The sequence below is a fragment of the Brienomyrus brachyistius genome, chromosome 8, assembly GCF_023856365.1.
Source record: "Brienomyrus brachyistius isolate T26 chromosome 8, BBRACH_0.4, whole genome shotgun sequence".
Taxonomy (NCBI): domain Eukaryota; kingdom Metazoa; phylum Chordata; class Actinopteri; order Osteoglossiformes; family Mormyridae; genus Brienomyrus; species Brienomyrus brachyistius.
Genome location: NC_064540.1, coordinates 18,661,248 through 18,685,844, shown reverse-complemented (window position 1 = coordinate 18,685,844; position 24,597 = coordinate 18,661,248). Strand labels below are relative to the sequence as shown.

Here is a 24,597-nt window from a genome sequence, read left to right as displayed (position 1 = left end):
CTGTGTCTAATTCTGTTCAAGTGCAAGTCCACAGATTTTGTAAGAATTTAATGCTAGTTCACACGACTTAAAGTTCTGCAAACCTTACACCCTTCAAACAAAACACTCAGGGGGTGAGTTTAAAGGCAACCAGACTCCATCAGGCAGTCTTCTCCAATTTCTGTCTCCAAAGCACCTCTTGTACATTTGCTTTAATAGTGTTATTTGCCATTGTTTTAGCTGTTGAACTTTTATGGGGATATAGACCTATATTACGTGCTTATTTCAAGCATTAACAAAATTGGTTATAATCATTAGGTGCTGTTAAATTGATGTGAGGGCCATAGGCAATGTAATAAATGTAGTGAAATACAATTTTATCTCAAATCTTGGACATGTTACAAACAAATGACCATATTAATATTCCATGTTATTGAAACGGCAATATCATGCAATAGCATGTTCAAGGGTTTGCAACACCCCTGAATTTCCAGTAGGGGGTGCACTTGCGGTTGGAGGAACTGTAAAATATTGTCTTCCTTAATGGACCACAAGTCTACAGTCGACCCGTCCACATCGCAGAGGTTAAGAGTCGCAGGCCCCTGCAATCTGGAAAAGCTGTTTAACATTTTTTGGCGGCATTGGCGAGCAAAGCAAAAAGATACAAGAAACACAAGATATAAAGATGAGAATGAGATATGTGGTGAGAGGCTGGTGTGAACATGCTTGGTATCCTCCACACTAGCACTGTACCTATATTTTGTGCATTTATGAGTTCTTAAATTATTGCGAGTCTGCGGCTTTTGAAAAAAGCCCAAAAAATTCCCATTTAATTTCTCATGCCAGCCCCGCGATATATTGCGATAGGAATCGTGATGCAGAAAGGTTCACTGTATTCCCTTTTGTGAAGATTTTTTCGTTTATTACAGTGTGGTTCTAAAGTCTTAATTCAATGACTTGGCTCACTGCGAAAAAATTCTCTCCTAAGAATTTTAATTTGCTGATTACCCTTGATATTAAAACAAGTAGAAATTAAATTACATCTAAATTTGAACATGCCACTTATTTTAGGGCAAAACAAGGAAAGCCTAATTTAACTATAACAGACTATTGCTATTAAAAAGAGTTCACATTCAGAGATGAAAATGTTGAATGGTAATTTGCCGTCTTTTATTACCAGATTAGTACAGGCATGAACATATTTACACACATCAGTATAAGAGCAGCATGCACTTGCCAATGTGTACTGAGGTTTCCAAGGCTCAATATAATAATCCAGTTAGAGACATTCAGATAACATTTAAACAGAATGAAACTGGAAAACACTGTGTATCGTGTTCACCAAGACAGTGACCCTGAAAGTGTCCCGTCTACAGAAACGCTTTCGGATTTTGACTGCACTGCCTTCACAGCGGAGACCCTTTACACCTCAGTAAGAAATGATTCCTTGCTGTCAAACACCACGTCTACTCAGAGCTGACGGCGGACCTCGGAAAGGTTGCATGTAAACAAGGTCTTACACTAATTAAAATGCTACAGGCTGGGTTACATCTTCCAGGCCTGTTTAAGGACGGGCGAAGCGCTGACAGACTGTTAATCATCTGCTGCAGGGCGCTTGCTCTTACGCTAATACTAATGCGTCTTGACATTAGTATCAGACCAAAAGAAACACGTTCGGCATTGGAGGCTCGCTATTTAGTAGTATGGATAGTAATTCCCCAGCAGAAAGGCAATCCTAGCCAGAGATACCTCATTTTCTGAGGTTAGTGCAAAAAAAGAACTAGTCAAGTTTCTCAGAGGAATTTAACTAAACATTAGTCAACTCAAGATAACTGAGATGATCCCGGATGCAAATTACCTGTGTTCCTTGAGCACTGGGGGCCTCATGTTGCCCAGTAAGCTAAGTCTCTGTGCCTATGACTGGAAGGTCGCCGGTTTGCGCCCTTGAGTAAGGTCCTTAACCCCCAGCTCCATGGGCACCACTGCAAGTGGCTGCCCTTCGCTGCCAAGCTCGCTCTCACCTGTAGGTATGTCTGTGTGTCACAGAGAACAAGATGGGGTAGGCAGAAAGACAATTTCCCCACGGAAATCAATAAAGCGTCATAATTATTATTCAGGTAAACGCCGACCAAAAATGTCTCTCCGTATCCATCTATAGTTAGCTTTTCTTACAGTACGTTAGTGTAGGGCTCAGTTTCCTCAATGCATGTGATCTTAATGCCTTGACCCTTTCATTGTTTCATTTACACCATCATTTGAATGCAGGAAGGTCACTGAATAGCGTCCTGGATGTAAATCAGCTGAAATTTCAAACGGTGTCGGTCACCCCTGGATCCGTAGAACCCCCTGCCCATGGTCCAGTCCTGCACAATCGAGCTTCTCCCAGATCAAACGCAGCACTCTCTAGATCTTCCAGCACAGCCTCCAGCTCAGCACCAAGGTTCCCTCTGTGCTCGACCCCTATGCAGACTGTCGCTGCGCTGCCAGGTGCTCCTGATCAGCATCAGCGCCTCGCCACACCGCTTCTGCAGGGACGGGTCAGCGACGCACCTCTGTGGCAGACACACCTGGGGAGCAAGGGGACGGCAGCGTTCAGCAGGCATAGGGTGCCAGTCATTCAGATGAAGCCGCTCCCTGCGAGTCTCACCTGGAAGAGTTCCTGCCATGTGCTCTCCAGCGCCCCCTGCAGCCGATCCCTCTCTTTGCAGCTGCTGAAGTACAGAACCCAGGGAGGCTGCAACTGAGTGGAGTTCTCAGCAAACTCCTGGAGACACAATGAAAATTACAGAGATGTAAATTTAAAGGATGGGGCTGGGGGGGCAAAAATGCACAGTTTAGCAAATCATGTGTGACGTGTATATGGAATTTGGTGCTTAATTGCCATTAATTTGTTTTTATGCGTTGTACAGCAAACTATGCTACGGATTCAGAATCTCACAATTATGCAGTATTCTTTGTCCCTCTCCAAAGAAATGTTTGTGATGTCACCCAGGTCGGCTTCTCCAAGCAACCGGAAGAAGCCAGTCTGACAATCCTGATGACATGTTAGCAACTTCCTGTCAGTCAGCACAAGGCAACATGGAATACAGGGCGTGGGAGTCATTCCTGGAGGGATCACCTGGGGCGGAGATGAAGAGGCACACAAGAGACAGTCACTCTCCAAATCTGTTCACTTTTACCACGAGCTGCATGAAAGATTATCGCTCAGTGTACAGTGGGACCGTCGGGCACGCACCCCTTCGGACACCGATTGGCAGAGCACCCGCATCCAGTCTGTCATGTCCTGCTCGCTGTCGGCACTGAGCTCCAGCGGGGGGCGCTCTGTCAGGATCACTTGGAAGGTGTGTGGACGCTCGGTGGAGTTCGAGCGCCGACAGCCCATGCACTGTGCACCCCTGCATACACACAAGAGTCATGTTCAAATTGTACTCCACGGCAAAGGAGCCTGATTACCTTTCTGCCTCCCAGTTAGAAAACACAAGTATAACGGGGGGAAAAGCTCTTCTGATTGGTGCTACAGCTGGAAGCCAAAACCAGGATCTTCCAAAGACACTGGAGGAATATGATGACTCACTGTCTAAAGTTTAAAGTTCGTGAAGCTGGCGAGGGAAGGAACGAGTAAGTGAGCGAGGAAGGTAGTGCAGAAAAAAAACGGCATTGGGACACACTTGCGTCCTCGATGACTTACCATTGCTCCATTTATATGTATGAAGTCATCAGTGAAATCGAAGATTTTATACCATGTCATGTGTGGGGGCGTCATGAAAACTGAATTTCTCTTCCACAAAGGTACTCTGACTAGACCTCCACAGGCCCCTGGTCGAAGAGGTGATTTGATTGAAAATCGTCTCTCAATGACTTGTTCCCTAAGGTACTGGGGCAGTACTTCAACAACTGGAATTCGGAAAAAAAAAAACTTCCGGGATGAATGAAAGGTGGCGAGGGAGGGTGGCGCAAATAAGGGTTTTGGGATGCAGCCACTGTGTTTTAACGGTGATGATAATATTTCACTGAAAGAACATTTAAATGAAAATGTTTTAACTGTTTTACCCAATGAAGAAACCATGTCATTAGCATGAAACAACGCAGGTGATCCAGACAAACACACAAGGCCTCAGCAAATCGGCCAGCAAGCAGACGATTCGTCTGCTTCCTCATCGATACAGTGAGTTCGTCTGCTGCCTAAAGGAAGGCTGCTTCTTTAAAACCTCCATGTTTTACTTTACTGCTTTACCATGATGTTCTTTATCATCTCTCAAGAACAATTAAAAAGGTTTACCCACAAACAACTCTATTATTGGTAGTATGTTTGATGTAAAATTTCTCCCATTTTATTAATGATAAACTGAAAGTAATATGTATTCAAATAAGATGCAGGCAGGTTGGTGGTCAGCTGGCAGTAGGTTAAATAGGCATGGGGCCGTAGGGAGGGGGCTGCAGAAGGCGGCCCATTTCCCTGGGCTTCGGAAAGGATTCAGGTCCCGGGTTTCCTCTGCAACACTGAGCTGCTCCTCCTTACACACAACTTCATATGCACAGCATTCCATACAGAATCAAATGTAATAAGCTATAATAAAAAAAGGGGACTGATATTCACTATGAAACCAGAATCACTATGAAAAACAATGAATAATAGATGACCACAGTTACATGACAAAAACAAAAAAAAAAAAAAAAATATGAGCACACAAACTGCATAAGGCGACAGGCAAAAGCGATTGGGGCGATACATACCCCACTGCTACCGACAACATTGGGGTCACGTCTGTCCTGTCTGGGTACTGATACAGGATGCCATTGCTGGAAAACGAATAAGCATTTAAATACACTATTAATAAACCACAGCAGGACAAACCATTAAGTGAGCACCAGTGTAATATCAAGCATGTATGAAGGACGAAAGGTGTGTGTGTAATGAATATATCTCAACACACACATCACATAAGTACAAAAGTGGCATCTTCCCAATATTAAATTGGACCCAATCCAATCTCAAGTGGCCTTGACCAGGAATGTACGAGTGGCAAGCTGACACCACAATGATAACGCTTGGTTCTAACCCTAACCCCAGCGGGGTACATCTAGAACGCACGAATACAGTGACCATCAATGACCAACAAACTATGCAGTGCAAAGCCTTATAGACAACGTGCTCAGTCGACTGTGATGCTATTTCAGTTGGGTGGCTAAATGAGCACAGCTGCATCACAAACCGCTTCTTCAGTCCCACCAAGCCATTTAGTCTGTCCATGCTCAGCTACCCTTGCAAGCAGTTCACTATGGTGAGTTTGATAGTGACACCAAACGTTTTCTGCACTAGAGTGGGAAAAAAGTAGACTTTTTAAAACAAAAAACAGAACTCCACTTTTAAACCTGCAATGTTGGATGTTTCAAATCATCGTCAACATTCTGAAGTGCCGTTAAGGCGGGATCACAATCACAATCACAGTTCTCACCCACACACCATACAGCAACTCCACAGATCTCAACCCACTTTGGTCAGTGTAACAGGTGAAATGTGACACCATCTTTCACCTAGATTTTATCTCAGTCTATTTTACAGGCTGAGGTATTCCTGCTGCTTGTCCACTGAAATTACACTACAGTTGTAATGGTGTGCCGTTCGGTTTGGAAAACACAATGAAACTAACTAATGCGTTCATTGACACAGGTGGAACCTAAATTCACAAGTGAATGTTAAACAGGCGAAAAATCATACTAATTATGGCTGTGATTCAGTTACGTCTGGTGCAGGAGAGCTCAGACACTCCAATCAGCAGTTTGGGAACATTTCGGTTTCCCAATGAATTACACCAACACTGCAGAGAGAGTAGCTGATAAGACTGTTTATTGGTTCTGTTACAATAAACTTTGATATGCTGCTGGAAACACATGCTACATGCTAACTAATTTCAGACAACATCATCCGAGTGTGTATGAGCAGAACACGGCATTTAAGACACTTTGGCCAGGAAATTCAATCTGGAGAAAATAATAATGATGGTGATAATAATTTTTTTTTTTTTATTACAATAAATGACTACGGCTATAGGGGTGTTCATTGCTGCAGATATTTGACCACACTCAAAAATAATGGTTTCATTTTTTATTATACATATTTGGTACCACTTTACAATAAGGCTACCCATATAAAGAGTTTATGAATGGTTTATAATCTGGTTAATTATGTTGTAACACTTTGTAAATTATTAATAGACAATTTTAAACAAGTTATAACACAGTTTTCTTTTTATTAATGAGTTACTACCATTTACAAGTGGCAAAAGGGAGCCTTATTGTAAGGTGGTACCACATATTTTAGTGTGAAAATGAGCGTCTCTTAGGTTTTGCTAATCAGATACATCAAACAAAATCTCCCACCATCCCTACCGTCTTTGCAGTGTTAATAATAATTCCAAAACAAATTCTGCTTCCCTGCTGTACCAAAACTGAGGTCTGTACCGAACTGTGAATTGTCCGTACGGCCAAACCCAGCACCAGTCCTGGCTGATGTGTGAGACCCTCGACCAGCATCACTGCCAGTGCCCACCTGCCCGAGATAAAGTGAAATCGACTGGTAAGTCCGCACCCCCCTGGGCAGCTGCCTGTGTCACCTATAGGACTGACAGACCCTGGTTACCCCCCCCCCCAAAGTAAACACATATATATGCAGTACATTTGCTATGTATAAATCATACCTGAAAAGCAGGTAGCAGCTCTTCCACAGCTCTTTGCCCATGTAGGTGGTCCCGGCCCGGTACAGCAGGTGGCCCTCTTTGGTGCTGCTGGACTTGGAGGGCCCACCCGGGGCTGCGTGGACCTCAGCGTTAGCATCCAGCGGGTCCTCCCAGTGAATCAGGGAGTACAGCAGAATGCAGGCGTTGGATGGCTGCGAAAAGGGGCGAGAGACATCAGCCTCAGCACCAGAGTCCTAATCTCTCACCACCTTCAGCACCCTCTGATCCTCACACCCAGACATCAGAAACTACCTTAAAGTGGGCAGCAGTGGCTAGATGGTTAGACACACACTTGTAACTGAAAGATTGCAAGGCACCACTGAGGTACCCTGAGCAAGGCACCGCCCCCAAAGCACTGCTCCCTGGGGGCTGAATTAGCTGCCCCCTGCTATGTCACATATGGGTTAAATGCAGAGGACACACTTCGTTGTTGTGCACTGTGTGCTGTGGTGTCAATAGTGACAATTAATCACTAAATTCTAAATGCCACGGTATAGCTAGGGCTGAGCGATACGGCAAAATGCTTTATCGTATATAATTTTATTTCATATCCAGTGATGTCGATGATTATCATACGGAGCCCCGGAAGGGATGTGGAGGGAAAAAAAGGAAAAAAGAAAAAAAGAAAGAAAAAAAACGTACGAAGCAGCGTAAAGATGAGATTGACTTCTGCGAAGCCTTTTACGAGATCTCACAACCCTAACTCATTACCATTAATAACTGCACTGTGTCCGTTTAAAGTACAAAAGATGGAATTTATTTATGCACTAATAAATATAAACCTAAGTGATACAGACACGTCCAGTAAGGTGTGCTTTAAGCATTAAACTACTGTGTCCACTGAGTCTTTCCGAAACCACCACCATGTGTATCTATCACAATCAACTGACCTAACTCTTAACGGCTGCGGGATGCCCTAACTGTCCCTCCAGGCAGCAGCAGACAGCATGCCCCAGGTACCCCTTACCTCACAATTACACTCCTGGGACACAAATTTGGCGAGTGAGAGCTTCTCCCTGGTGGCATCCGTCAGGATGGCGGGGTAGGGGGGCTGTCGGAGCCCTTTCCCCATGGCAGACTTCAGCACATCTAGGAACCAGCTGGCAGAAGAGGCACAACGCTGATACAAGTGGGTGGGAGGGGAAGGTAAAAATGGCGAAGGCCAGGAGCAGGACGGGGTTTGGACTCACGTGGTCAGGGACACGTCCGCCGTGTCCAGCAAGAACTGCTTCCTGCGGTTGATGCACACCAGCGTGACCGTCTGCTGGTCCACGCCCACCTGGGGCACAAAAGCAACTTAATCTGTCAGCCCAAGAGATCGAGCTACGCGTAAGGTCACGCTAACATTCGACGTGTCAACTTCAACGGCCGACAGGAAACAATCACAGATGTAAAGACGCAAGATGAAGGCAAAACAGGCCGCAGTAAGATCACTCACAGAGATATAGTCGAGCTCGCTGTAGGATATGGCGTCTTCCACCATGTAAGGCTTCTCTGAGGCCCCTGAGAGGAACCACACAGAGACACTGCTTAACAGCGTACCAAAGACGCAACTGCAGCCTGCAGTGTGTGTGAATCAGGGGGCTCAGACAATGTGTACCGTTAGTTTGTTGGTCAAAAAAAAAGATTTCTATTAGCATTTGTGTATAACAAATAATATTAGCCATGTTAATATTAGTAACAGGAGTGGCCACCCAGTAAATGAAACGATTCCTTCAAAAAAACAACAGTGACCTTTGCGGAGGAGGTAGATGCAGCAGTCAGTGAGGAGAAGGTACAGTGGCTGCAGGTCACCCTCCATGTGGCCAGTGCTCATCCTCATCATCTGGAAAGGCAGGCAGTGGTCATGCGCAACAGGTTAAGGGCTGATGCTCACAGAACTGGATACGCCACTGGACCAATCAGGAGTCAGCACTGGTGCTGGGTCACCTTACACTGGGCCAATATCTGCATCTTCCACAGTAAGTGAAGTGTTCATGAAATATAAATTTTTTGGCGAATGTTTAAATTCTAACGTTTATAGTTACAAAAGTGACTGCTGTTCAGTATACTGTGTAATAGCAACTACTGCAATTGCACAGAAATTTACGCTCATTCATTGGTGTTAGTGTTTCATATACATCAGAATAATTGCATACTATTTTTTTATTAATAATTATGCTACGTAATTGTCTGTGCAGGATACAGTTGTATCAGTACTACAATTAATCATAAATCGTGTTATTGCATCAATTTATTAATTTATTGAAATACCACTTAATACCGGCAGAAAAGAGTGAAATGTTTTATTTTTTACATTCTTCTCTACATTTGTCAATTAAAATATGCTGCATGCGTAGCTGCAGTGAAGTGTCTACTAGTGAAATGTTAAAGTGCAAGTCGAACATTATGACATTTGTGGTTTTAAAAACACAGACATGCACTTTATGTATATGAAAAAAAATGGATAATTTATGCAACTGTTAAAATGTGCACCAACTTCAGGAAAATTATACCGACTCACCTGCAGCAGTACAAGGCTGTTGTACGTGTTAATTAATTTTGGCCCCTTTGTTGTCCCATTGCTTCAATTTTGGAATGTCAACCACCAGGACACTGGTAATATCGCAATTCACTGAACCGTGACACTGATATCACGAGTACTGCATCACGGGCTAGTTAGCAATACCCTGCCCTAGTCCAGAATAACATTTCATAACTTATGTGCATGTGGGTATATCACAGCCTTTGTATGTTGAAGAATATTTCATATGAATATTTCATCACATACACCTATTTTGCAAGAGAGATAAAGATTTCTTCATAAGACTATGCAGAAAGGGAAGAGATGAACTACCACTAAGCTGATAAGTGACTGCCAAAGGCCATTGAGGAGCTATGAAACCGCAAAAGCCCCTATGATCTGCCCACCGACCACACTTCCAGGGCTCAGCAGGTCTGCAGCAATTGCTCGCTGACCTTCACGAGCTGCTCCTCGGCCTCCCGGAAGACGTGGATCATGAGCAGCAGCAGGTGGTTGTTGTCGACCCTGAAACACCGTGCACCCAGTCAGCGGTCAGGTCCAGACACCAGGCGAAAATGGGCAGCGAGGACCAACAACGGCATCGCACCTGAATTCAGCAGGATGGGTGCTTCCTGCAGAAAAGGCCCTTTCCGCTTCCTCCTCGCCTTCCAGGGAGCCGTCCACTGTCGGCACCTCCGTCGTCCCTACGTCCTCGTGCCCCGCTAAGGGGCTGCGGGTATCCGGCCCTGTCGGCGCCTCTCCTTGTCCCTCACCTTCATGGCCACCAAAAAAAGCCTTCTGCTGGCCATACCCTGCAGGGTCATGGTAGCCACCACCCTGGGGAGCAGGGTCTGGACTGTGTGAGGCAAAGACGAAGAGGTCCGCAGGGGACCTTGGGGTCTGTAGGAGGTTGGTGTCCGAGGCCAGAGCACAGGACTGGGGTGACAGCGGTGAGCGACCGGCAGGGTCAGGGGGCTTGCCTTCTGGGTCCCCCCGAAAGGGCTGCTGCTCAGGCGGCTGTGGCTCGATGCTGGAGCCCCTAGCGCCCCCCTCCGCAGCATCAGGATCCCAGGCCTGGCCATCCAGAGCGCCATTCAACTTGTCCATGACCTCCTTCAGAGGCAGGCCAACACTATCCATGGAGGTGTCCGTCATCTCCGGGAGCCTGAGCATTCCCTCTTCCTCCTCATCGTCCCCCCGCGTCCTCACAGCCTTGGCCTCTGGGCAGCGAGGCCTTGGGGGTAACGCCGTCCCTACTCTAGCAGGATGGCCTTCAGGACTGGGCTCGGAGACTGCGGGGGAGGGCACTCTGTCCAGGAGGGAGGTGCTGCTCTCCCTGTCTCCAGCTTCCGGAGCTCCTTTTCCTCGCCGCCTTTTCCATGGCTTCTTGCGTCGGGCCATCCTTTAAAAAATATGCATATATTGGTGGAAAGATAAAAGTCAACTCAAGCAGTTTTAATGTTAGCAGCTGCACACTCTAAAAACAAAAAAAAAAAAAAAACTTGAGAGAAAAAGTGAAACAGCCCAATTGAAACGATGAGTTTATTTTATTCAGAGAACATTTTTCTTAATCATTTTTTCCGCAGTCAGTGTCAGTGAGAACACCAAGCAAAAGCGCTTACTCTATCATTTGTTATTTTATAGAGGAAAAAATAAGTCACTCAGGGCAAAGGGATGCTTGGTAGATTCTTTTAACGCTTTAATTTCATAATTTTATTTCAGTCAGCCATCTTGCTTTCCACAATTCTGGGCCGTACTCAGTAGGCCCTGTGGGTCTGCTCCAATGGCAGAAGAGGCAGGGATGCTGACCGTATAACCTCCAGCTCTGTGCCGGTGCTCTCTGTGTCGTCGCCGTTGGTGGAATCACGCCGGTCCGCTCGGCGTATGGGACTGTCATCAGCTGAGGGGTTAGCGTCTGAGTCTTCGTCCAGCGGTTTGCGCCGAACCGCAGGGCTGGGTGGGGTGGGGCCCTCCGGCACTTTCAGCTCCTCCACCCTCAACTCTGCTGCCGCTGCGACGATGCCCTGGGGGTCAGAGGCCACAGAGCTGGGACAGAGGACTGGGTCGACCACTTCTTCATCTGCCAGGGTGAGAGCACATGGAGGAATGCTTTCAGCAGCTGGCACTCTGTCACTCAGAATTATCATTCAGGATGAAGTTTCATCAGAACATAGGAACCAGGAGGCAAAGCAAGATCAGCGGCAACAGGCATGAGCGGGGAGCCAAAGCGAGATCAGCGGCAACAGGCATGAGCGGGGAGCCAAGGCGAGATCAGCGGCAAAAGACGGGAGCGGGGAGCCAAGGCGAGATCAGCGGCAACAGGCATGAGCGAGGAGCCAAAGCGAGATCAGCGGCAACAGGCGGGAGCGAGGAGCCAAAGCGAGATCAGCGGCAAAAGACGGGAGCGGGGAGCCAAAGCGAGATCAGCAGCAACAGGCAGGAGCGAGGAGCCAAAGCGAGATCAGCGGCAAAAGACGAGAGCGGGGAGCCAAAGCGAGATCAGCGGCAACAGGCATGAGCGGGGAGCCAAAGCGAGATCAGCGGCAACAGGCATGAGCGGGGAGCCAAGGCGAGATCAGCGGCAACAGGCAGGAGCGGGGAGCCAAGGCGAGATCAGTGGCAACAGGCAGGAGCGGGGAGCCAAGGCGAGATCAGCGGCAACAGGCAGGAGCGGGGAGCCAAGGCGAGATCAGCGGCAACAGGCAGGAGCGGGGAGCCAAAGCGAGATCAGCGGCAACAGGCAGGAGCGGGAAGCCAAAGCGAGATCAGCGGCAACAGGCAGGAGCGGGAAGCCAAAGCGAGATCAGCGGCAACAGGCAGGAGCGGGGAGCCAAAGCAAGATCAGCGGCAACAGGCAGGAGCGGGAAGCCAAAGCGAGATCAGTGGCAACAGGCAGAAGCGGGGCCAGTGTGCAGAGATCTACCAATTCAAATTGGACCCAGCAGACCCAGCCATAGCCATAGCCCTTCTTCGGTAAAGCCACACTCGCAGTGCATATAAGACATATGGACTTCGAATTTGACGAAAAAAAAAAATCCTCTTCCCACTCTGAATGAAAATGATATGTTTTTGATCATTTGGCTTCTGACATGCTTGTGTGCTTACTTTAATCAAGGAATAATACACCTCATAAGCGCACTGACAAATCAATTCAGAGACAGAGACAGCATGAGAACAGCACCTCATACAGCTAACTAAATCTGGTTGGGCGATATGGCAAAAATGTTATAACGAAAAAATGTCAGTCAATATTGATCATTATTACGATAAATGTCAACTAGTTATCAAACAGCTAAATATCAAATTTGCTCCTGAGTGAACCTAATTGTTAATTGTGATTTTAAACTTTTTACCATCAGAAAATGATGAACACTTACTGAACAACATTTTGTGTGTCACAAATGTATGACAGAAATCGAACAGGCAGTCCTGTCAGCACCAACAAAACACCGCCACCATCATATCTGAATTCTCCGTGGATAAATTACTGTGTGGATTTCTCCTGGAGTGAATTTTACTGTGCACTTTTCGTTTTGTATTTCACTGGATTTCCCTTATTAAACAGGTTGCTTTGGACTTATTTGCCCTCCCGGTGAGTTGCCCTGTTGTTTGAACGGTGTTGTCTTTCGTCTGCCTGCCTGCCTATTGCATTCCCTTATTTGTTCAGTAATTCCCCCACTGGTTTTTTTACAGATGCGTCTGCACTTGTGCTCCATTGCCAGTCCAGACGAGCAGTCAGACAAAGTGATGTCATTTCATTGTGATGCAAAACGTGTCACCAGCCACACGCTAACATAGCCAATCGCATGGCACATGCCAACAGCAACAGCCACTCCCACACACTAACACAGCCAATCGCATGGCACATGCCAACAGAAACAGCCACTCCCACACACTAACACAGCCAATCGCATGGCACATGCCAACAGAAACAGCCACTCCCACACACTAACACAGCCAATCGCATGGCACATGCCAACAGAAACAGCCACTCCCACACACTAACACAGCCAATCGCATGGCACATGCCAACAGAAACACCCACCCCCACACACTCCACAATCAATATGCAGGGGGGCGGAGCATGACGGCCATGACGACTGCTTTCCCAAAATCCATTGGAATTACTGACTACAGGGCAGTAAAAATGTGACACATCAGTATAATGGGAGGCATGCAATTCAAAGTGAACAGAATATCCCAAGGTAGTCTGACCGAAATAATGTCTTTTTCTCTCCCCTCAAACAGCCATAGACACAGATGAAGCGGCCTACCAGCCCCAAAGATCAATTTAACCTACCAGCCCCAAAGATCAAAAGCAATTTAACAATACCAACATTCGACTGCAATCTCTGTGTACATGTTAGGTCCTTCAGGTAAACTGTACGTAATTAGTATAAGTATTTCCACACTTAATGACTCTGTTTAAGTCAGTAACCCATTTCCATGTTTGCCTGATTAACCTGGAGTTCTTTCAAAACAGAAACCAGAGTCCCGGACACTGCTAAGCAGTGCAATGATCACTATTCACTCTTCCAACTGGTTCTCTGCTTCCTTCTCAACCGTCATCCACTGAAAAATTTTGCGATGATCTCACCGGTTCCCTACCATCAGTAGAAGGGGCAATGGCGCTGTCTTCCCATTCCAGATTGGTGGAGTTGAAGGAGTGCAGAGACAAGCTGTCCGTGCCGGGCAGGCGCTCCTCAAAGTCCAGGAGGTTCTGGGGCTTGTAGTAGTCAGGCATGTAGGCAGCCACATCCAGGTAGGGTGCATCCTGCCCGAAGGGAACCAGAAAGGACAGAAAAAGGGCTCAGACGTTCAGGAAGAATCGTCCTGCTCTTCATTTACACACAAGAGAAATGGCAAAACATTGCTATGAATTTCAAGTAGATACCTCTGAGTGCTACTCAACAGAGGCGCGACGATTAATCGAAATTGTCGATTTAAACCGATGACCAAATTAGTTGCCGACTAATTTAATAGTCAAATAGTTGGTCACATCATCACGTGTGTTTCCTGCGCTAACGCGAAATGTTTCGATACTACCGTTCACTAGAGGGAAGTTAACCAAAGCACGATGGCAGCTTCAAGAACAAAAACCTCAAAATCATGGGAGCAATCCAAAAAAATTACTGTCAGCTGCACAATTTGTAAAGACGTTTGGTCATTGGATGAAGACGACTCGTCTCAGTAAGTCAGTTATGCTAGCCAGCTAGTTAATGTCATTCATATTAATATCAATATTAAAAGCCATTGTACCTCATGTTATACGCTGTAAGATTTTCTGTTTTGAAATGCATATTCTGTTGAATTAATGGAGTTGAATAATGCCGGCCTTACAACTAATGACTTTCACTGTTGCAGAAAAATTTCCATTGGTCGGACAAAAATGAGTGTTTTGCTGCAGTTTTAGCACGCTCCCATCATCTCCATCTTTATGTGCAAGTCAATCTTTCTAGCATCTTGATGTTCCGATAAAATCAAACTTGTTTAATATTATCCTAAGTTTTAAGTCTTGGCTCGTCCAAGTAATGACACTGACATTGTCAACAAGATATCCTACCTCTCCTGGAAGTTCCAGGAACCTCGCACATATTCAAAGTGGCTCCGTGACTCCCGCAAATGATATACAATATCCCAGAAATTAAGTATTTTTTCTTTTAAGAGCGAGCACACATGCGCAAGAGAGGGAAAGTGACAGACGTAGTGACAGAATGAGAGAGATCTGCTTTGTATTAAACTATTATACTGGTGTCATGTGTGCCGTATAGGCTAATATAAAGTGCAAGTGGTGATTCAGAGAATGATTTTTGGAAAACTGATGTAGTTTTAGTACATTTAATTGCTGCTACATTGCTTATCCTTGGCTTTACATTTTAACGGGTCAATTGGATATTGGATTTTTTAAATTTCTTTTGTATTAACAGGAACGTTCATTAAAAGACTGCATTTTTAATTAAGTCTTCAGCTTTATTGTCTGGATTGTTAACAAATGTATGAAACAGTCCCAAGGTAAATTTAAAAGGCGATAGCTGATACCAAATAAAAGTTATTTGGCAACTGGGCAATTCGATCGACTAATCAATTATTCGTTTAAGTAATCAATAGATTATTTGACTATCGAAATAGTCATTACACCCCTACTACTCAACGTACCAGCCCAATGTATAACATACAGACACACAACAATTAACATAGGAACAAATGAATCTTGACGGAATGCAGCCAGCTTTATTAATTTCATAAAGGTATGCTTACCAGCTCCAGGTCAAATCGGATAAACTCTAGACCTGAGACTAGTGTGAGGAAGAGGGTCAGGTGGTCGTGACTGCAGACCAAGGCATTCCTGGAACACAGGAGGACCCGTTTGCACAGCACAGAGCATGGGTACAGGGAGATGACATCACTGGCAGGCGGGCACAGCCACGGTCATCCCCCAAGCGTCAGCCATCCCACAATTCTGACAACAAATTGACCTCAAGGCAAGTTTATTTTTAAATCGGTCAATTCCAAGAACTCCTAATACTTTCGGCCAATGCTGTTCAAGGATCAAACGGGCACAGAACTCAAAGATAACATAGACAGTTAAACCCCCTCCTGGAGCCGACACCTTATCGTGGTGGAGGGGTTTGCGTGTTACAATGATCCCAGGAGCTATGTTGTCTGGGGCTTTATGCCCCTGGTAGGGTCACCCAAGGCAAACAGGTCCTGGGTGAGGAACCAGACGAAGCACGGCTCAAAAACCCTTTATGATGAGAAAAATCCTGGATTCACGGTTTCCCTTGCCCGGACGCGGGTCACCGGGGCCCCCCCCTGGAGCCAGGCCTGGGGGTGGGGCTCGATGGCGAGCGCCTGGCGGCCAGGCCTACACCCATGAGGCCTGGTCGGGCGCAGCCCGAACAAGGCACGTGGGTCCCCCCTCCAATGGGCTCACCACCCATGGGAGGGGCCAAAGGGGTCGGGTGCGAAGTGATCTGGGCGGCGGCCAAAGGCGGGGACCTTGGCGGTCCGATCCTCGGCTGCAGAAGCTAGCTCTAGGGACATGGAATGTCACCTCTCTGATGGGGAAAGAGCCTGAGCTGGTGCGCGAGGTTGTGAAGTTCCGGCTAGATATAGTCGGACTCACCTCGACGCACGGCTTGGGCTCTGGAACCAGTCTCCTTGAGGGGGGTTGGACCCTTTTCCACTCTGGAGTTGCCCGCGGGGAGAGGCGCCGAGCGGGCGTGGGCATACTTATTGCCCCCAGGCTGGGCGCCTGTACATTGGGGTTTACCGCGGTGGACGAGAGGGTAGCCTCCCTCCGCCTTCGGGTGGGGGGACGGGTCCTGACTGTTGTTTGCGCTTATGCGCCAAACAGCAGTTCGGAATACCCACCCTTTTTGGAGTCCTTGGAAGGGGTGTTTGAGAGCGCTCCTCCTGGGGACTCCCTTGTTCTGCTGGGGGACTTCAATGCTCACGTGGGCAGCGACAGTGAGACCTGGAGGGGCGTGATTGGGAGGAACGGCCCCCCCGATCTGAACCCGAGCGGTGTTTTGTTATTGGACTTCTGTGCTCGTCACGGACTGTCCATAATGAACACCATGTTCAAGCATAAGGGTGTCCATATGTGCACTTGGCACCAGGACACCCTAGGCCGCAGTTCGATGATCGACTTTGTAGTCGTGTCGTCGGACTTGCGGCCGCATGTTTTGGACACTCGGGTGAAGAGAGGGGCGGAGCTGTCAACCGATCACTACCTGGTGGTGGGTTGGCTCCGCTGGTGGGGGAGGAAGCCGGCCAGGCCTGGCAGGCCCAAGCGTATAGTGAGGGTCTGCTGGGAACGTCTGGCGGAATCCCCTGTCAGGGAGAGTTTCAACTCCTACCTCCAGCAGAACTTCTCCCATATCCCGGGGGAGGCGGGGGACATTGAGTCCGAATGGGCCATGTTCCGTGCCTCCATTGTGGAGGCGGCTGACCGGAGCTGCGGCCGCAAGGTGGTCGGTGCCTGTCGCGGCGGTAATCCCCGAACCCGCTGGTGGACACCGGTGGTAAGGGATGCCGTCAAGCTGAAGAAGGAGTCTTATCGGGCCTTTCTGGCCTGTGGGACTCCAGACGCAGCTGACGGCTACCGGCAGGCCAAGCGGAATGCGGCTTTGGCGGTCGCTGAGGCAAAAACTCGGGTGTGGGAGGAGTTTGGTGAGGCCATGGAGAACGACTTCCGGACGGCTTCGAGGAGATTCTGGTCCACCATCCGGCGGCTCCGGGCGGGAAAGCGGTGCAGCATCAACACTATTTATGGTGGGGATGGTGCGCTGCTGACCTCAGCTCGGGACGTTTTGGGTCGGTGGAGGGAGTACTTCGAAGACCTCCTCAATCCCACCGACACGCCTTCCAATATGGAAGCAGAGTGTGGGGACTTGGGGGTGGACTCGCCTATCTCGGGGGTGGAGGTCGCTGAGGTGGTCAAAAAGCTCCTCGGTGGCCGGGCCCCGGGGGTGGACGAGATTCGCCCAGAGTTCCTCAAGGCTCTGGATGCTGCGGGGCTGTCCTGGTTGACACGCATCTGCAGCATCGCGTGGACATCGGGGGCAGTACCTCTGGACTGGCAGACCGGGGTGGTGGTCCCCCTCTTTAAGAAGGGGGACCGGAGGGTGTGCTCCAACTACAGGGGGATCACACTCCTCAGCCTCCCTGGTAAGGTCTATTCGGGGGTCCTGGAAAGGAGGGTCCGCCGGATTGTCGAACCTCGGATTCAGGAGGAGCAGTGTGGTTTTCGCCCTGGCCGTGGAACAGTGGACCAGCTCTATACTCTCAGCAGGGTTCTGGAGGGTTCATGGGAGTTTGCCCGACCAGTCTACATGTGTTTTGTGGACTTGGAAAAGGCATTCGACCGTGTCCCTCGTGGGGTCCTGTGGGGAGTGCTCCGGGAGTATGGGGTACCGGGCTCCCTTTTAAGGGCGGTTCGGTCCCTGTATGACCGGTGCCAGAGTTTGGTCCGCATGGGCGGCAATAAGTCGGACTCGTTCCCGGTGAGGGTTGGACTCCGTCAGGGCTGCCCTTTGTCACCGATTCTGTTCATAGTTTTTATGGACAGAATTTCTAGGCGCAGCCAGGGCGTTGAGGGCGTCCGGTTTGGTGACCTCAGGATTAGGTCTCTGCTTTTTGCAGATGATGTGGTTCTGTTGGCCTCATCGAGCCATGACCTTCAGCTCTCGCTGGAGCAGTTCGCAGCCGAGTGCGAAGCGGCTGGGATGAGAATCAGCACCTCCAAATCCGAGACCATGGTTCTCAGCCGGAAAAGGGTAGAGTGCTCTCTCCGGGTTGGGGATGGGGTCCTCCCCCAAGTGGAGGAGTTTAAGTATCTCGGGATCTTGTTCACGAGTGGGGGAACGATGGAGCGGGAGATCGACAGGCGGATCGGTGCGGCGTCGGCAGTCATGCGGGCGCTGCATCGGTCTGTCATGGTGAAGAGAGAGCTGAGCCAAAAGGCGAAGCTCTCGATTTACCAGTCGATCTACGTTCCTACCCTCACCTATGGTCATGAGCTTTGGGTAGTGACCGAAAGAACGAGATCGCGGGTACAAGCGGCCGAAATGAGTTTCCTCCGCAGGGTGGCTGGGCTCTCCCTTAGAGATAGGGTGAGGAGCTCAGTCATTCGGGAGGGACTCAGAGTAGAGCCGCTGCTCCTCCGCATCGAGAGGAGCCAGATGAGGTGGCTCGGGCATCTGATCAGGATGCCTCCGGGACGCCTCCCTGGGGAGGTATTCCGGGCATGTCCCACTGGGAGGAGGCCCCGGGGAAGACCCAGGACACGCTGGAGAGACTATGTCTCTCGGCTGGCCTGGGAACGCCTCGGGGTCCCCCCAGAGGAGCTAGACGAAGTGGCCGGGGAGAGGGAAGTCTGGGTCTCCCTGCTGAGGCTGCTGCCCCCGCGACCCGACCCCGGATCAAGCGGGAGATGATGGATGGATGGATGGAGTTAAATTAAACAACACCAAGGTTCGATACTGGAATCACCCTGAACCAAACCAAACCACTGCAATTGGTTTTTACTAAACAAAAGGTTTTCTGGGTAGCAGAGAAACTCAAGGATGAGGCAGAAGGTGGAACAGAAGCTACACATTTAACTGTACAAAGTTTGTTATCAATAATGATATTCGGGGGGTTTTGCAATAATGGATATTGCTAAATGATCCAGGTCCAGGTTTCAGGTTTGTATCAGTATGTGATATGATTTTTATGCATGTACATCTGGTTGCTATTTCTTAATTAATCGCAAAATTTTCCTTCACCCCTCACTCACTTATGAATATGCAAAGTTAATATGACTGGATTTCTCTGAGGGACTCACTTAAAGTAGTACTTGTGAAGCAGGGCCTGGTTCTCCTGGAAGAGTCGGAGGTAGCTCTCCAGGGAGCTCTCGCTGAGAGCCAGGTACAGCCAGGCACGACCTAAAAGGCATCAAATGAGGACAGAACACACACACACACACACACACACACACACACACACACACACACACACACACACACACACACACACACACACACACACAGAGTAATGAAAACACAAGCACGCTATGTAAAGAGTGAAAGCTTTCAACATCTAGCATGCCATGAGTGAGAAAGCGGGCCTTATAATCATCTCAAGACTGGCAAAGGAGGCTGCAAATCTGGTCTTAGCTGTGTAATTTAGTTTGGCTTCTTTTCCCATTTATTTCACTATTTGCCTTCAATGGTGAATGTCAACATATCAAAACAGCATCCAAGAGTGGAGATCCATCTTCGCCGTCATGAACAATCACCTAGCAGCCTTCATCCCCCTCGATGGAGATGAGTACAGGTCACTATGCCCAGCTCTGCTTATCCACAGTGAGATGTCACAGAAGAGGGACACTCACTGCGTCCGAGGTTGGTGGCGATGTTCTGGAGCTCCTCTATCTGCTGAACCGCCTCTTTGCGGGTGAAATGGACAACCAAGACCCAGTAGCCGAGCGAAATGTCCTGCAAGCTGGACACATTACGTTGGTTAAAATGAAAGTTTTTGCCAGTATTTTGAGTAGCATACACAGGGCAGTGGAAAGTGAGCAAAAGAAATAATTAACACTGTAGTGATTCGGTGGCCATATTGATAAATCTGATTTTAAATTTCCAGCCCCAGGTCCAACAATATGTTGCACGCTAAGCTAAAGTTAGCATGTACTAGACTGAAGATTATCAGCCTTGAATACTAGAACCCAGTAGTGGCCTCATCTCCAAGGTTCTAGGTACAATTAGTGCCACCAGCTGTGGATGTTTCTCCTATATCTGCAGAGGTTTACTGCTGTGTAACTTCTGCGAATGAAGTTACTGTATCAGTAACTTCTGTGAATGAAAACACAAATGGATTAACAAGATATTAACAAGATGGAGGACACACTTGAGTGGGGGTTTAATATTTGCCTGAGATACTGAATATTACCTATGGAAATAGCTATTGAGACAAATCAGTCAGCACAAACAAATGGGGGAAACCATTCACATGTAATTTGACATTTATTTACACCCTATCAGAGCTATTTGTAATATTTTGTAATTTGCTGTATATTGTATAATTTAATATTTGTATTTTAACTTGTTCTACTTCTTATTTTCTTACTGTCCTGGAGCAACTGTAACCACAAAATTTCCTCAGGGATTAATCTCCTGTAAAACAGCTAAATACCCAATAAATCAGTTCTAACAGAATACAAGTCAACCACCTAACAGTAGCTGCATTGTAATGTTTTAGCGTAATATGCAGCTATTCTGGGAGCAGCACATTAATGCAGTGGTTAATACTGCTGCTTCACACCTCTGGGACAAGGGTGAGTCTCCACCATGGCTCCATGTGTGTGGAGTTTGCATGTTCTCCCTGTGTCATCCTGGGGTTTCCTCCAGGTACTCCGGTTTCCCCCCACAGTCCAGAAACACGCTGAAGTTAAGTGGAGTTACCAAACTGCCCATAGGTGTGAATGGCCTGTGAGCGGATGGCCTGTGAGCGGATGGCCTGTGAGCGGATGGCCTGTGAGCGGATGGCCTGTGAGCGGATGGCCTGTGAGCGGGTTGGCCTGTGAGCGGGTTGGCCTGTGAGCGGGTTGGCCTGTGAGCGGGTTGGCCTGTGAGCGGGTTGGCCTGTGAGCGGGTTGGCCTGTGAGCGGGTTGGCCTGTGAGCGGGTTGGCCTGTGAGCGGGTTGGCCTGTGAGCGGGTTGGCCTGTGAGCGGGTTGGCCTGTGAGCGGGTTGGCCTGTGAGCGGGTTGGCATCCCATCCTGGGGTGTTCCCTGCCTTGTTCTCATAGCTGCTAAGACCCTCAATGACCCTGAATAGGACAAGCATGGATGGATCGATGGATGTAGCTATTCTGTTAACCTGAGAAATTATAATACTTGCACTCATTGCTGGTCATTGCAAAGTGAGCATAGCTGCATCTTACACCTAGCTGACTTCTTGACAGCTCTATGCTTGTTATGTACCATCTGCCTCACTTGTACATCGCTTAGGAGGAATGCATCTGTTACATAAATAAATGTACATTACTGTGCATTAAAATACTGACCAATCACCACCCTGTGTGTTCCTCTCCCACTCACGCACACGCCTCATACCCATAAAGCAAGGCGTGGTCCAGGTGCTCGCAAAGGCGCTGCAGCACGCGGTCGTGGTTCCTGATCGCTGGAGCTTCGTCCTCACAAGCCGCGAAGTAGCTCTGCAGCTGGACACAGACCACAAAGGCATACTGTCCCGTCAGCTGGTCGCTTCATGGCTACCAGTCTCTGAGAACCTCCCAGATAAAGACAGCAATTTCTGAATCTTCATGAAATCCAAGACCATTACGATGCTTAAATGAATGTGAAAATCATGCTGTTTTCCTGGAATGCCGAAAAGCAGAATTCATAAACCAAGTCACTGTCGTTCATGAAAAGGCAATGATTTAACCCGTAGAGGCCTATATTAAGGAAGCTTTAAATAAACTTGGATCAAAATCCAAACTGAGTACAACAGGGATCTACCTTAGAACTGCACAGATACTACACCCAGAGCTTCAAGTACACAAAGAACAAAAATCAGCTTATCAGCAGAATTCTGGGTTCAAGGGTCATATCATAGAGGGCAGCAACCTCGCAGAGGCACTAAACAAATCATACTGGAAAAAGGGGGATTTAGGGAGCTTAAGTGCCCCAACATGACTGCACACTGTGACCTAGTTCGCATGGTCCGAGCAGCTCAATTCAGGCACAAAATCCTGCGTCCCACGTATTACAAAAAAATCCTACTTTATTGATCAGTGCAATAAGAGCAGCGTCATAACAACGATACAGGCGGCATGAGACGCCTATTTTTTCTCTGCTACTATTAAGACATGCGCCATCCCTACCGATGCCTGCGGTGTGTATGCCCCCCATCTCCCAAACAGCGTCCCCGCATCTGGGAAGCGGTATCACCGACCTTCTTCACGGAGAGAGAAATGTTTTCCAGGATGCCGTCTTTGACTTTAAAAGGATCCATCACCGCCCGGCTTCTCCCAGGCCGCCGGGCCTCCAACCGCACGCCGGTGCGGAGCTCTTCCACGGGCGTGGCGATCGCAATGCCACCGGGCGTCGGCTCGATTTCCCGGCGAATCCCAGTGCAGGGTGCTTCGAGTGCTTTCATCCGGGCGGGATAAAGAGGTGCGCCGCTCCGACTGGCCTCGATCACCCTCTTACAAGGCAGATCCCGGCATTTAAATTACCTGGTTAAACGCATAAACAAACATCTCTGAAATGATATACAAATACATGGGGGGGGGACATCAAGAATGTCCAGTGAATGGTGCAAATACTATTGCACAAAAATACAAAAATATACAAATACTATTGTACAAAAATATTGCATGAAGCTTCAGCGCCTAATGCACCGTCTGGGTGCACAAGTGACAACCGGTGCAATGATCACATCAGTTATGATCGAACATGCTAGATGGTACAAAGAAGTAGGTTTCGGGAATGTCAGCTGGTGCCACGCACCTGCTCCTGGGATTGTCCATTCGGCTCTCCCCTCTACATTTGCAGTTTGGCAGCCGGTAAAATGGACAGTTTGCCAGCTACAGGTGCAGGTCTCCGCGTCTCAGGGTGGAAGAGAGCGGACGGAGGGACGGAGAAACAGCGAATCGGGCTGTGGAGCGGTACCCCGCATGCCGGAGCGCCGCAGCCGGGCACGACTGTTCGGGAGCGCAGTCACCGTAAACTGCCTTTCAGCCTCTCCGCCGGCTCACTGCTGTCATCAAAGTCCGCTCGGCTCCGCACGGGCTACGACGGAGATTACGCCATAGCGCGACCGAGCATCACGGTCTCAGAATCAGCATCTCCCACGGTTCGCTTCAGAATAGACCTGCGGCGGAAGTGATGTCATACCCGGAAGCGCTCATTTACATTTATTTCCCACTATCTTTATTGAGCCACTATAAACTTACATTGATATTATGTATAAAATGTGTATAAATATATAATAGAATAATAGTGTATATAATAGTAATATATAATAAAGTTCTATTACATATATCTTCAGTGTCTTTGCTACCTGGGTGTTAATTATACTCGGACAGTAAAACAACAAATCTTAGAGATCATTCATTTATTTTTTATTACTGTGAACTTTCCTTCCAAATTTCTGAATGATTTGCTTGGTTGTAGTATCCTGAAGTTGCATTACATTTTTATCTTCAGCTTGTAACCAATGAATGTGTTCTTTCCATGACCTGAGGAACAAAAACATCTTCAAGGTATTTTAGGGTCATAAATATTTTGTTGAATATCCATCCATCCATCCATTTTCCAAAACCACTTATCCTATTCATGGTCCCTGGGATTTATTAAACTATTTAATATAAAAACACAGTTTTCTGTCATGTACCCAAAAATGTAGAAAAAAATACCAGCGTTTTTCTCTCTGCACCCACTCCATTAGGGGATAGAAAGGCTTCAGTTAAGTAACATTCCATTTAACTTGCATGTAAGTTAATTTTCAGAGGAATACCTTTTATTCCAGTGACTTCTAAGAGAGAATACTATTGCATGCCTGTTCATTATCCTCTGTCCTACACCAACCTGCATAATGTTGGATCTCTTACCTGTGATGTAAGGCAGCTGTATGACCACACACGGCTGAAGGGTTTTACACATAAAACTGAGTATCATATGAACGTGGTGTGTGGGGGGGAATTGCATTGGGGAACATTACCATCGATGCGTAGCAGTATCATTCACACAATGTTATACCACAGAAACCCTAAAGGAAGCATCATGCAGAACTGATTCAGCCCTGCATGGAGTCAAAGCCCTGCATGGAGTCAAAGCCCTGCATGGAGTCAAAGCCCTGCAGCTTAACACAGTCAGCATATCTGT

General features: G+C 47.8%; 1 protein-coding gene across 3 annotated transcripts; it reads right to left on the bottom strand.

The window, feature by feature from the left end:
- Positions 1–1,122: 1,122 nt before the first annotated feature.
- Positions 1,123–23,608, bottom strand: LOC125747913 (pleckstrin homology domain-containing family M member 2-like). Of its 3 annotated transcripts, XM_049023519.1 has the most exons (20): positions 23,221–23,608; positions 22,664–22,946; positions 21,823–21,929; positions 20,099–20,208; positions 19,550–19,649; positions 15,478–15,565; positions 13,828–13,993; positions 11,029–11,299; positions 9,827–10,621; positions 9,675–9,744; positions 8,451–8,541; positions 8,155–8,219; positions 7,907–7,995; positions 7,684–7,816; positions 6,678–6,868; positions 4,714–4,779; positions 3,215–3,374; positions 2,918–3,097; positions 2,627–2,743; positions 1,123–2,546 (listed from the first exon to the last, which is right to left on the bottom strand). In XM_049023519.1, the coding sequence occupies exons 2-20, from the start codon at positions 22,865–22,867 to the stop codon at positions 2,409–2,411; spliced, it is 3,141 nt and encodes a 1,046-aa protein (XP_048879476.1). In that variant the 5' UTR covers positions 22,868–22,946; positions 23,221–23,608; the 3' UTR covers positions 1,123–2,408. The 3 variants fall into 3 exon arrangements, with proteins under 3 accessions (XP_048879476.1, XP_048879477.1, XP_048879478.1); XM_049023520.1 differs by lacking the exon at positions 4,714–4,779; XM_049023521.1 differs by lacking the exon at positions 23,221–23,608 and having other exon boundaries at positions 21,774–21,929; positions 22,664–22,698.
- Positions 23,609–24,597: the final 989 nt, after the last annotated feature.